The sequence below is a fragment of the Monodon monoceros genome, unplaced genomic scaffold (assembly GCF_005190385.1).
Source record: "Monodon monoceros isolate NGI ecotype Baffin Bay Population unplaced genomic scaffold, NGI_Narwhal_1 Super_Scaffold_16, whole genome shotgun sequence".
Lineage (NCBI taxonomy): Eukaryota > Metazoa > Chordata > Mammalia > Artiodactyla > Monodontidae > Monodon > Monodon monoceros.
The window spans coordinates 33,383,262-33,395,779 of record NW_021703772.1 but is presented as its reverse complement, the minus strand read 5'-3'; the positions used below and the strand labels follow the sequence as shown (position 1 = coordinate 33,395,779).

The 12,518-nt window shown below is 42.6% G+C and overlaps 1 protein-coding gene across 1 annotated transcript in view; it reads left to right on the top strand.

The window, feature by feature from the left end:
• Window positions 1-10,279, top strand: part of KIAA2012 (KIAA2012 ortholog) — a 115,980-nt gene extending 105,701 nt beyond the window's left edge. The window contains exons 18-23 of the mRNA XM_029225674.1: window positions 2,190-2,304; window positions 3,810-4,147; window positions 6,249-6,421; window positions 7,066-7,235; window positions 8,057-8,270; window positions 10,141-10,279. Of these exons, the coding sequence (XP_029081507.1) occupies window positions 2,190-2,304; window positions 3,810-4,147; window positions 6,249-6,421; window positions 7,066-7,235; window positions 8,057-8,270; window positions 10,141-10,279 (1,149 nt within the window). The remainder of the gene's footprint in view (window positions 1-2,189; window positions 2,305-3,809; window positions 4,148-6,248; window positions 6,422-7,065; window positions 7,236-8,056; window positions 8,271-10,140) is intronic.
• Window positions 10,280-12,518: the final 2,239 nt, after the last annotated feature.

Sequence of the window (12,518 nt, the reverse complement as noted above, 5' to 3'; positions counted from 1 at the left end):
GCAAGAGAACTAGAGGAGCAAAAAACTGGTTTCTTGAGTTGAAATCTACTCCTGGTGAAGATGCTGTGAAGATTGTTGAAATGACAAAGGATTTAGAATATTACATAAACTTAGTTGATAAAGCAGCAGCAGGGTTTGAGAGGATTGACTCCAATTTTGAAAGTTCTACTGTGGGTAAAATGCTATCAAACAGCATTGCATGCTACAGAGAAATCGTTCACGAAAGGAAATGTCAATCAATGCGGCAAACATCATTGTTGTCTTAAGAAATTTCTACAGCCACTGCAACCTTCAGCAACCAACATCGTGATCAGTCAGCGGCCATCAAGACAAGACCCTCCACCGTGAAAAGATTATGACCCATTGAAGGCTCAGATGATTTTTTTAACAGTAAAGTATTTTTTAATTCAGGTCTGTACATTGTTTTTTTAGATGTAACACTATTGCACACTTAATAGACTACATAAGTAAACAAAACTTTCATAGGCCCTGGGAAACAAAAATATTCATGTGACTTGCTATATTCCAGTATTCACATTATTGGAGTTGTCTGCAACCAAACCTACAATATCTCTGAGGTATGCCTGTACAAGAATTTTAGGAGTTCTGTGTCAGAGGCTAGCGACAAAGTCCAAATATATATTTCTTATTATGTCACAACGTCACAGGTACCGAGTGGGTAGTTGTGGCCATCCTCTCTTAGGAAGAAACTCTATATTGTTTCAGCCCATGGGGAAAGGTGAAGACTGACATGGCTGTGGTCATATGCTTGAAGTTTCCCAAAAGTTAGGAAATGATGCAGCAGTGAATAGAGCTGGCTTTGATTTGATTTAAACTAGTTAACCATTAACTGTGGCAACAGCAATCTATCAAAGGTGAAAAATGCTTTACTTTGGTCCAGCTCTGTAGATGATGGTTTAGCATCAAAAAAGGGAGCAGGGAATTCCCTGGTGGTCCAGTGGTTAAGACTCGGGCTTTCACTGCCATGGATCCGGGTTCAATCCCTGGTCAGGGAACTAAAATCCCACAAGCTGTGCGGTGCAGCCAAAAAAGGAAAAAGAAAACAAAAAAGGGGGCAGATCATAAAGTATATTCTATTTCTCTTTCTTTTTATGAAATTATAACTTAAATTATATCAAAGGCTGAACCTTAGGATCTCCCTACAAGCTCCACATTCTCTAAATATCACTCTTGGGACTTCCCTGGTGGCACAGTGGTTAAGAATCCGCCTGCCAATGCAGGGGACACGGGTTCAAGCACTGGTCTGGGAAGATCCCACATGCCGTGGAGAAACTAAGCCCGTGCGCCACAACTACTGAGCCTGTGCTGTAGAGCCCATGTGCCACAACTACTGAGCCTGCACGCCTAGAGCCCGTGCTCCACAACAAGAGAAACCACCACAATGAGAAGCCCACTCCCGCTCGCCACAACTAGAGAAAGCCCACATGCAGCAAAGAAGACCCAACACAGACAAAAATAAATACATAATAAATAAATAAATAAAATTTTAAATAAATAAATATCACTCTTCTGCTTCATATGGAACCCATATGAATTCCATTCTAAGCCATTCTGTCTTGTTCAACATAATCTCCGTTTTCTTTTGTTTTTTGTTTCTGTTTGTTTGTTTGTTTTATAAATTTATTTATTTATTTATTTATTTTTGGCTGCATTGGGTCTTCATTGCTGCACGTGGACTTTTCTCTAGTTGTGGCGAGCGGGGGCTACTCTTTGTTGCAGTACGTGGGCTTCTCATTGCTGTGCCTTCTCTTGTTGTGGAGCACAGGCTCTAGGCACATGGGCTTCAGTAGTTGTGGCACATGGGCTCAGTAGTTGTGGCTTGCGGGCTCTAGAGCGCAGGTTCAGTAGTTGTGGTGCACGGGCTTAGTTGCTCCATGGCATGTGGGATCTTCCCAGACTGAGGATCGAACCCATGTCCCCTGCATTGGCAGGCAGATTCTTAACCACTGTGCCACCAGGGAAGTCCTGTTTGTTTTTTGGCCATGCCACAGGGCCTGAGGGATCTTAGTTCCCTGACCAGGGATTGAACCCAGGCCCCGGCAGTGAAAACGCCGAGCCCTAACCACTAGACTGCCAGGGAATTCCCAACATAATCTCCCTTTGATGGTTTTTTTTTTCTTTGCTTTCTACATATATCATGTTCCCTTTCCTTAATTTTTCACCTTTAGGAGATGGAGTTGATCGACAAAGCCAAGAGAAAGAGAAGAACCAAGACAGATAAGTCCAAGGCACCCAAGAGGGAGAGAGAAGGAAAGCTCCGTGGGGAAGCAGAGGCTGCTGTTGGTAAGAGACCATCCAGGAGAACACACCTAATGGTAGCCAGGAGGTGGCATGGAGAATCAGTATGGATCCTATGGGACAAACTATCTGTGTTGAGTCTCCTTGACTACCACAGCTGAGATGGTGTTGCAGCCTTACTTCATGTCAATATCTTGGGAGATAAGGATAGAGGAAACCAGGGGACTCTAGAGACCTATAATCACCAAGAGAGAAAATTACAATAATAACACTAACACCTATTAAATGAATACCCACTGAATTAGGAGCTCTGCATTTACGACGTCATGAAATCCCCACCACAGCTCCATAAAATAAGCGCTATTATTATATCATGTGGAGAGGTTGGGTGACTTGCGTAACATCAAACAGATCAAACGGTAAAGTTGTGGACCCAGGGTCTGGACCTGTCATTTGATTCCAAACTCATAACTCTCAAACACTGCCTCTGTGAATAATAAATATGTCATAATCTGAGAATTGGTCCGTGAGAGCATTTGGGAAGGGGAAGGTTGCAACATGCTCTGAATGGTTACTCCAGCTGTCATTTTTCTTCTTGGTTCCTTGTGTTGCACCTCACAAGGAATTCAGGTTCCTATGCTTCTGGGGACTTTCTTTTCTTTGTTTCTTTTTAATTAATTTTTATTGGAGTAGAGTTGATTTACAATGTTGTGTTCTAAGGACCTTCTTTAACCTAAAACCTACACTCATTCTTTCCCGGCCATATGAAGACCCTCAAAATAAATCAAAGGCTGTCAAAAAGGATGACATTGGATAGTTACCTGGATCAGATCTTTTCTTTTTTTTTAAATCGAAGTGTAGTTGATTTACAATGCTGTGCCAATCTCTGCTGTGCAGCAAAGTGACTCAGTTCTGCACATACATTCTTTTTTTATATTCTTTTCCATTATGGTTTATCCCAGGACGTTGAATATAGTTCCCTATGCTCTACAGTAGGACCTTGTTGTTCATCCAGATCTAGTTTTGAGGTTTGCTTTTTAAAGTCTTGCTGAACTTACATCGTTGTCGCCTGTAACTTAGGTAGCATTGGCAGGACTGGGGAAGGAAAGACTTGTGGCCCCAGAGGAGAATTGAGGAAAAGGCCTTAAGAGTATGGAAGGTTTAAACTTTACCAGGTTACAAAGCTGCAACCTCAAGCTAGACTCCTGAGGCATGACTTTCCAGCTGTACCTATAGGTCTTCCCTCCAGAGAGTCTTACCCTCACCATAGGTCAGGGTGTATCAGAAGTTCTTTAGTAGCAAGACTGCTGAATTACAGTTGATCCAAGTAGGATAAGGCAGTTTCTCAAAGGGTAGTCTATGGACTACCCTTCTCAAAATGCTTGGAGTGGTTGTTAAAATGCAGATTCCTACAGAATCAGACGCTGGGGTGTGGCTCAGGAATCTGCACCCAGGTGATTCCATTGCACACGGAAGTTTTAAAGTTACTGAAAAGGATGCAGAGATCACATTTATTAGCTATGTCTCTATCCTGCATTGTTCTCTCCCAGGAAAGTCAAAGGAATCAAAGGCCGAAAAGAAATCAGAGCTAATTCCCAAAGAAAAAAAACCTGGCGTCAAAAGGAAAAAGACACAGAAGGAAAGGAATCTGGAAATAGTAGCAGAGCTGAGTGGGCCTGATGTCATTAACTCTAAGAAAACTAAAGACACTTCAGATGGAAGTTTCTTTCCTTCAGGCTCTGTTGTAGAGGACCCTTGGCTTTCTTCCAAATTTGATGCCCCTGAGAGCCAAGTTTCTATAGATGGAAGGTCATCGCCCACCCAGACTGCAACTGTCCCTGGAAACATGGAATCTGAAGAAGAGGGAAGCCATAAAGACCCTTCCAAGGTAGGGTCCAATATTCTCACCTTGGCCAGAGGGATTTCAGTCCTCACTGGTGCAACTGCAGAGGTGGGAAAAACTGCCCTGAATTACATTGCAGTTACTGAAACAGCTCTACTACATAGAGGCTTTATTTGTTCTACTTTGGTACCTTCTGACCCTTTAAGAAGCCAGATCTGATCAAAGACACAGGATGGCAAAGCCCCTCTGAAATGATGTATTCTGTGAGGCTCTCAAACTACTAGGGCAGGTACCCACCCTTAAAGAGCAGAAAGTTGGCACAGCACCCATTTGTGAGAGGTACAGGCCTCACAGTTACAAGGAAAGGTGAATTCAGGCCTCAGAGCCAAGCACATATTCTTTTTTTTTTTTTTTTTTTTTTTTGCTGTATGCGGGCCTCTCACTGTTGTGGCCTCTCCTGCTGTGGAGCACAGGCTCTGGACGCGCAGGCTCAGCGGCCATAGCTCACGGACCCAGCCGCTCCGCGGCATGTGGGATCTTCCCGGACTGGGGCACGAACCCGTGTCCCCTGCATCAGCAGGCGGTCTCTCAACCATTGCGCCACCAGGGAAGCCCCAAGCACATATTCTTGACTTGGCCTGGAGTTCATGTATTGCTTGCCTCTCAAAAGCTGCAGAAATTCCTCCATTCCTAATCTGTGGCACACCTCTGGGCCACGGGTAACTTACACACACACATCGATCTCCCTTTTCTTTAAACACTGCAAATGTACCCACAGCTAAACCACTATGGTTAAACTCGCATAAGTTACATGCAAATATGGTACAACTCTGCTGAATTTCATTTAATCTTTACAGCCACACCTGTGACCCAGGTATGATTCGTCCCATTTTACAGACCTAGAAGCTGAGGCTTAAAAGAGTTAGATGTTTCTTGCCAGAAGTTACACAACCATCAAGTGGTAGAGCCAAGACTTAGATCTTTCGACTCCAAAATCAGAGCTCTTGTCACTATATTAAATTATTGTGTATTTATTTATTTTACAGCCTGTGGTCTTCCAAAAAGGATTTCAGAAAGATTTTTCCTTTCTAGTTCTCAATCTTCCCAGCTGCCTAGACTATAGGATTCTGCTTTATACAGCAGATGAAAATTTTAAGCTGTGGGCAGAACTTTTCTGAGCCTGCTATAGACTCAGAATTTCTAGATTTATTGTCAATCCACAGTACCACGTTGCCTCAGTAAAGGCTAAAAAGCAAGGAAGTATCCACCCCAAGTCGGATACACAGAGTGCCCATGGAAGAGTTGCCATTCAAGGTTCCCCTCATGAGGATATTTCTGACTGAGGAGGAGGCATCAGGAAGAAAAAGAAAGCTAAGATGCTCTTCACAGAAACTAAGAGAACGTTTCATTGAAAAAGTGGATTTGCATAGGATTAAATATGAGTTTGACACATCTACACCTAAGTCTGCCCCTAAAACAGCCTTTATCTAGAACCTGTGGTTCTGAGCCCTGGCTTCACGTTAGAATCACTGGAATATGTTTTTTAAACCACCAAGAAAAAAGTATATTAAAAAAAAAAAAAGGAGTTCCCTGGCAGTCCAGTGGTTAGGACTCCGAGCTTCTACTGCCGGGTCTGGGTTCCATCCCTGGTGGGTGAACTAAGATCCCACAAGCCCTGTGGCGTGGCCAAAACAATTAAATTAAATTTTTGAAAACCCACCAAGGCCTCCCACCTAGGTATTCTCATTTAATTGGTCTGGGTGGGGCTTTTGGCCTCAAGTACTTTTTAAAAGCTCCTTGGGTGATTATAACGTGCATCTAGACAAATGATGTACCAGACATTACGTTGTCTCTTTCACTATTTCAGTTAATTCTGGTAACAGCCAGCTAAACGGAAGACAATATCCGAGAAATTAAGTTATCCCCAAATTCTGAAGCAAGTAAGAGAGAGACTTAGATCCAGGTCGATCAGATCCCAGAGCCCAGACCAGTGGTGGCAGAGTTTATACAGCTGTGGTCAGAGTGTGGAAACCACCTAATCTCTAATTAGAGGCAACATCCCGTGGGTGGAGGACGGCTCACTGCCGATACAAGGTCCCCGTGATTAGCATATGTCCCTTGCACTAAGAACACTCTGGTTCCTTAGGCCCTCCTCGCTAAGAGGGAGCCAGAGAAAGCTTCCTGGGCCTGGCTACGAGCAGAGAGGGCCGAGATGAGACGGCTGGAGATGGAGAGGAAGAGAAGGCAGCAGGAGCACCTGGAGCGGGCAGAGAAGATGAAGGAGGAGCTGGAGCCACGGAACCGCGCGCAGGAGATCCGGTGGGTAGGGCAGCCACGGCGGCCACGGCGGCCACGGCCACGATAGGAAGCAGAAGATAAGGCAAGGGTTGACTTCCACTAGGGGTAAAGCTGGTTCTGAGGCTCATGCCCTGAAGTAAAACAGCACGTCTCGTTTTTCACTATCTTGGTTATCCCAGGGACAATCTGGACCAAAGATAAGATGTGGTGTCTTAAACGATTAGGGTTACTCCAGACAGATGTTCACAGGATCTTCCCAGGAGGGCTTTGAGATCCAGTCCAGCAAACATTTGTTGCGCCTCTTGCCACATGTGTCTGCATTGTGTTAGGCTCTTCCATAGGCCTCTGGGCTCATTTAATCTTCACAACAACACTGTGAGACAGGAATTTCAAAATCCATTTGATAAGAATGGAAAATGAGGCTCTGGGAACTTAGGCTCCCGCGCCAGAGCACAGAGCTGTGTTGAAACTTCCAGGCTTCTAGTTCCAGGCCTGTTGTGTTCTTGCTTCTGCTCTTCAGTTAGGCTTCCCTTAGAAGACGAGTCTCCTCTGAATGGGACGCTCCGTGTGGCCTGCAGCCTGCAAAGCCTCCATCAGAGGCATGGCGTGTCCTAAAAGGACAGTGTTTTCTGCCATTTCCCTGACCAATTTGTGGGTTTTCTCAGCTTTAGGAAACAGAAACTTGAGGAAGAACAGCAGAGGCAGGAGAAGGAGGAGAAAGAGCAGTGGCTGCAGTTGCAAATGGTCCAAGAGAGAGCTCGGCAGCAACAGGAGTTCCGGAGGAAGCTGCAGGAACTGCAGAGAAAGAAGCAGCGGGAGGAAGCCAAGAAGGCTGGTGAGGGGGACTCAGCTCTCTGCAACGCCCATCTATCTGGGACAGAAGTATATTTATCCCACTGTGGGTGTTCATTTGACTCTCCCCAGAGTTATTCCTATCCTAGGTCTCAGTGTGAAGCACTCTAAATGGATAAGCTGATTTTTTTCAAAGTGATTTAATATGTGTGACTCTAGTGATTTATTAGATCAAAACAAGAAAGACTCATTCGTGGAAATGACTTTTGGGTCCCACTCCCAATTCAGTAATCTCCTGAAGTGGGACCCTGCCCCTCTCATTGCCCTTCCAGCATTGCTCAGAAGCTGCCTAAATTGGAGACATAGCCCTGGCTCCTTGCTTCCTTCCCTAGCAGACGGAAACAGTCAAACATCTGGATAGCTTCAGGGCAGCCTTTCAGGTGATGTGTGGAATCTCTACAGCCTCACGTTTGAGGAATAGGAAAGCACTTTAACAGATGACACTCTAGACTGGTCAGTCCAGCTGAGTAAGCACCAAGTTTCTCCAGACCCTGCTGTGACACCTGTCCCCAACCCATCTGCATACCACCCATGAACGTACCAGGCTCTGGAAACTTCTTCCGCAAGGTTTTGTATTCATTGCACACAGTGCACTGCACATAGTAGGTGCTTGATAAAGGGCTCTTAAATTAGTAAGTTAACCCAAGGTAATCCCCACAAAGGATCTGGCAACCTGCTGTCAGGTAAGCTACAGAATATCTCATTGGGAGTCCCTGGGAATCACAGACTTGAGAGTCAGATCAGAGAGTTGTTTTCCCCAATAATGAGACCCCTGCTGAGCCTACCTGCCTTTCTATTCTGCAGAAGCAGAGAAGCAAAGGCAGAAGGAATTGGAAATGCAGTTAGCAGAACAAAAGCGCCTGATGGAAATGGCTGAAGAACAGCTGGAGTATCAGCAGTGGAAACAGGAAGCAGAAGAGAAGGCTCGGCTGGAAGCAGAGGACAGACAGCGAAAGGAAGAGGAAGCAGCAAGGCTGGCTCTGGAGGAAGCCATGAAACAAGTCCAGGAACAAGCCAGGTATTTGCTATTTGGGCAACAGTTGCAGTAGTGGGATTGTTCAAAGGCTTGACTGCCTGCTACTAGTACTAGCTTTGCACTGCCTTTGGGCACGTGAAGTTTTCCCACTTCGCATAGCATGGTTTGGAAGAACTAAAAAATAGAGATTCTCCTACTGCAAAGGTCACAGAATTTCTTGGTGGCTTAAAGAACTCATATTGAAGCTAGAAGGGAGTTTACAGATCATCTATCTCAGCCCTCTGGTTCACAGATGAGAAAACCAAGTCCAAGAGAGAAGGATCTTGATTAGGGCTAACAGTGACTTAGGGGCAGTACCAGGACGAGATCTAAGACTCCCTGGTCCTGAACCAGTACCTTTCTCAGTAAGTATTTATTGGGTACCTATTATGTGCCAAACACTATTCTGGACACTGGGAATTCAGGAGTAAACAAGACAGATGCCTCTTCTCCCACGGTATTTACATTCTAGGGGTGGGGGTGGGGAGACAGACTCCAAACAAAGATTTTTTAAGCTGGCAATAAATGCTATTCAGAAATTCTTTAAAGATGTGATAGGATTGCAGGAGGTTTGGTTCAGACGGATCGGCCAGGTTAACACCTTAGAAGAGGTGATACATAAGGTGAAACCTGAATGACGAGTTAGCCACATAAACATCTGGAAGAAAAATATTCGAGTAGGGAAACAGCAAGTGCAAAAGTTCAAAGAAAGGAATGAGGCTGGCATGGTGGAAGAATAAAAGAAAGCATGGCTGGAATGAAGTGAACAAGGCACAAAGAATATTCCAGACGAAGTCAGAGAGGTAGGCCTTGTTAGGAGAAATAGCCCAGAATCAGCCATCAGGGGCCAACAGCATTTCCCCCTTTGTTCTCTTGCAATAGTTATGATCACTGCATCTTTCTGCTAGTAGAATCTCTTGAGTAAAGTGGTTTCAATTGACTCTTTAAAAACCAGTCCTCCGTAGTGGCTATATCATAAATTTCCCCTCTTAGTAAAGGCAAGAGTCATCCCCCTTTAGAACCATTAAAAGTGAAGGGTAAAGAAGCCCAACACAGAAAACCAGAATTCCAATCTTAACTGTAAACAATTTACCCCTTGAAAGTAATTTTCTACAACTTAAGCTTAATCTAAGCTAATAAATACTCTTTAGGGGACCAGAAAAAGAAGGAAGCCAGAACAACTCTATTTCAAGGTTTTCCACCTAACCTTGAGTTGTTCCTCTCCTGAAACATTCCTCAGCTGTTACGTGAATTACAAAACATCATTAGGGAAGTCTTGATTCAATTTCAAAATTATGTGTTCCATGTATCATAGCAGTAGGGTTGGGTTCATAACTACTGAAACCAAAAGCAAGCTACTGGAGTTGCAGTTTTCCACAAAAAGAAAACTGGCAAGTAGTACGAGGGGAAGTTGAGCAATTTTGCAACACTAATCCAAGTAGGTGAAAGCAAAAAACCAAGTAATTAAAGGGGTATATGAGGGGTGTGAAAGAGCCTCATTCCAGCAAGGGTTAGGAGAACTTGATGCCAACTAGCTTGATTTCGTCTTCACTTGTGTGACATTGGCCCAGGTACACTTAACTTCTCTGGCCTGTTTCTTCATCTCCAAAACAAGGGAGTCCCTTCCAGCGATACAAATTTAAGAACTGTTACACCTTTCCTTTTACCTTCCTAGTAGGAGGATCATGATACTCTAAACCTCATATGTAAAGTCACTAAATGAACAGAGTATGATCTTCCACTAAAATGCAAGATCAGTAGCCCCAAGTCTAACTGATGATGATTGAAATCCGAAATTCTTCCACGAGCTTATAAGGACAATTTCTAGGATGCTTAATCAGTATTGTGATTGCGGGTGGGGTTGTTTCCTCAGGCAAAAAGCTGCTTTGAAGAAACATCTTCATTTCCACCAAGAACTCTGTAAGGAAGCCAATGGCCTACAGTGGACACAGAACATTTCCAGACCATGGGTCTACTCTTACTTCCAGTTCCTACAAATACCAAGACCTTAAGACTAGAAGAAAACTAAAAAGTTAGGAGGTGGTGACAGAAGACGAGTAACTTGCTTCTGTAATGAAGTTCCATCCTGAGCTCAGTTAGCTCCGTTTCATCTGGTTCACCTCACCTCACCCCACACTTCACTTCACTCTAGGCCTTCCCTCCCCACCACCCAAACCTTACTCAACCCAGTCAAACTTGTCACACACCTAAATCCTTTATGTTCTCTGGAACCACGTAAATCCAGAAGCTTTGGTGCCTAAAATTAGCCAATAATTTCATAATTTGTTTGAATTTCAGTAAATTTCAGTGAGTAAGACATTAACATAATCTTAGGGTAGCTGAAGTATTTCATTTCAGTGTCTCTGAAAGAGCTGTAGGTAAATGGAAATTCTATAATGCAATAGTTCTGAATTAGCAAAGAGGAGCCACAGGTAGCTATTTAAATGTAAGTTAAAACATTCAGTTCTCCAGTCACACTAGCCACATTGCAGGTGCTCAATAACCAGATGTGGCTACTGGTTACTGTAAGAGAACATTTTCATCCTCACAGAAAGTTCTGTTGGACAACACTGTATTCTAGAGCCCAGAAAATTAACCGATCTTGAGGTTTTGCTCCTGTGTCTTGAAAAACCAGCCACTCACATACTTTCCCCATTTTTTAAATCACACTGATCCTATAAGCGTCTTGATTAGGTAATGTCTTTAACATCTCCTTCATATCAGTAAGTATCTGATAAGTATCTATCATAGATTGATCATTAAAGGGGATGAAGGACCTTTAGCAAATAAGATATGTAAAAAGATGTTAAAGCAAGCAGTATCTGAACCTGAATTTTCCCACGAATTTCCTTTGGCCCTATTCTGTACTTCACTGTCTACAGCTAAAAAAACTTAGTATTTGCAGATGATTCCCTCAAATCTCCCACTAATGCTTGTAAGGTGCTTTCTACAGGAAATGCGCTTCCACAATCCAGAAGTGAAGCTTAATTTTGAGTCTGTATTGCTGTGTTACTGGACTTGCTTAGATTTGAAGCTTATTTTCAAACACTTGCTTTAAATAGAAATAAAATGGCCAAAACACTGGCTATCACAGTGAATTTAAATATGCCACTTACAACTTTTTCTCAAACTTGTCGATCCTACTTGCACATTCATTCATTCATTCAATTCATTCAATAATACTTAGGTGAGAAAGGAGCACCTCAAATAATTCAACCGAGAAGAAAGAACACTCAAGGAAAACATCCTTGCGGGGGAAATTACCATTACTGATTTTATTTTCTCCCTTCTTTTACAAATTTAGGATGTTGCAGTCAAGCACCAGGTAGAGAGGCTACACTAAATGGTATTCGAGGTCCCTTCCAAATCTGATATTCTATTAAATTGTTGCTGTGAAAAGCCTATTTTATCAGCACTACTAACCAGATAAGCACATTTTTCAGTTAACCATAGCAGACTGCAAAGCATTTAGAAGAATCCAATAAACTAAAATCAAGAAAATTATATCCCCCAAATTATATTATAGTTAAGCTCCACCACCTAAATGCTGAGAGCCCTCAGAAAGAGATGCAAACAAAGCTAAGATACCAATCTACATATTCACGCATTCTGGATAGTTCCAATAGCCTATGAGGTTTGCGACTCAGGCCTGACAGAAATATGCAACTCAATGAGGACTTTCTAGAAATGGGTCTGACTCCTAGTTACTATTTAAATATAATGATAAATGCCAGGTAATGGTCTAAAAGCTCTAATTTACTATATATGTACAATACAAATAATTTTTCAGTTAGGGTCAAATATAAGAATTTATAAGGCAAGCCAATTATTTTTCAATAGAGGACTTGAGAAGGGATTCAAACTATAACAGTTTATAAAATGCATTAGAGATAGGTCTTATTCGCTCTTCTAATGCAATTAGATGACATTCTATTTGGAATAATATGAAATAGGATTACATATATGCACAGATATACTGAATTCTGTGATTCATTAAGGATTTAAAAGAAAAAGTTAAGCCCTCTAATTAAGGAACTAATTTGGTATTTTAATTTTATACAGTTTAAAGAGAGGATATAAAAAAATAAAAGAAAATATAAACAAAATATACCAAACCTTAACTAAGCACAGAACATTCTGTAAATTGTTAAGGGAAAAACTGAAATTACCAATATCGATTAAGAATTTTTGGCGTGCCCATTTATTCAACATATTGGGTAATTGTATCATATATATGCACCATACAGGAAT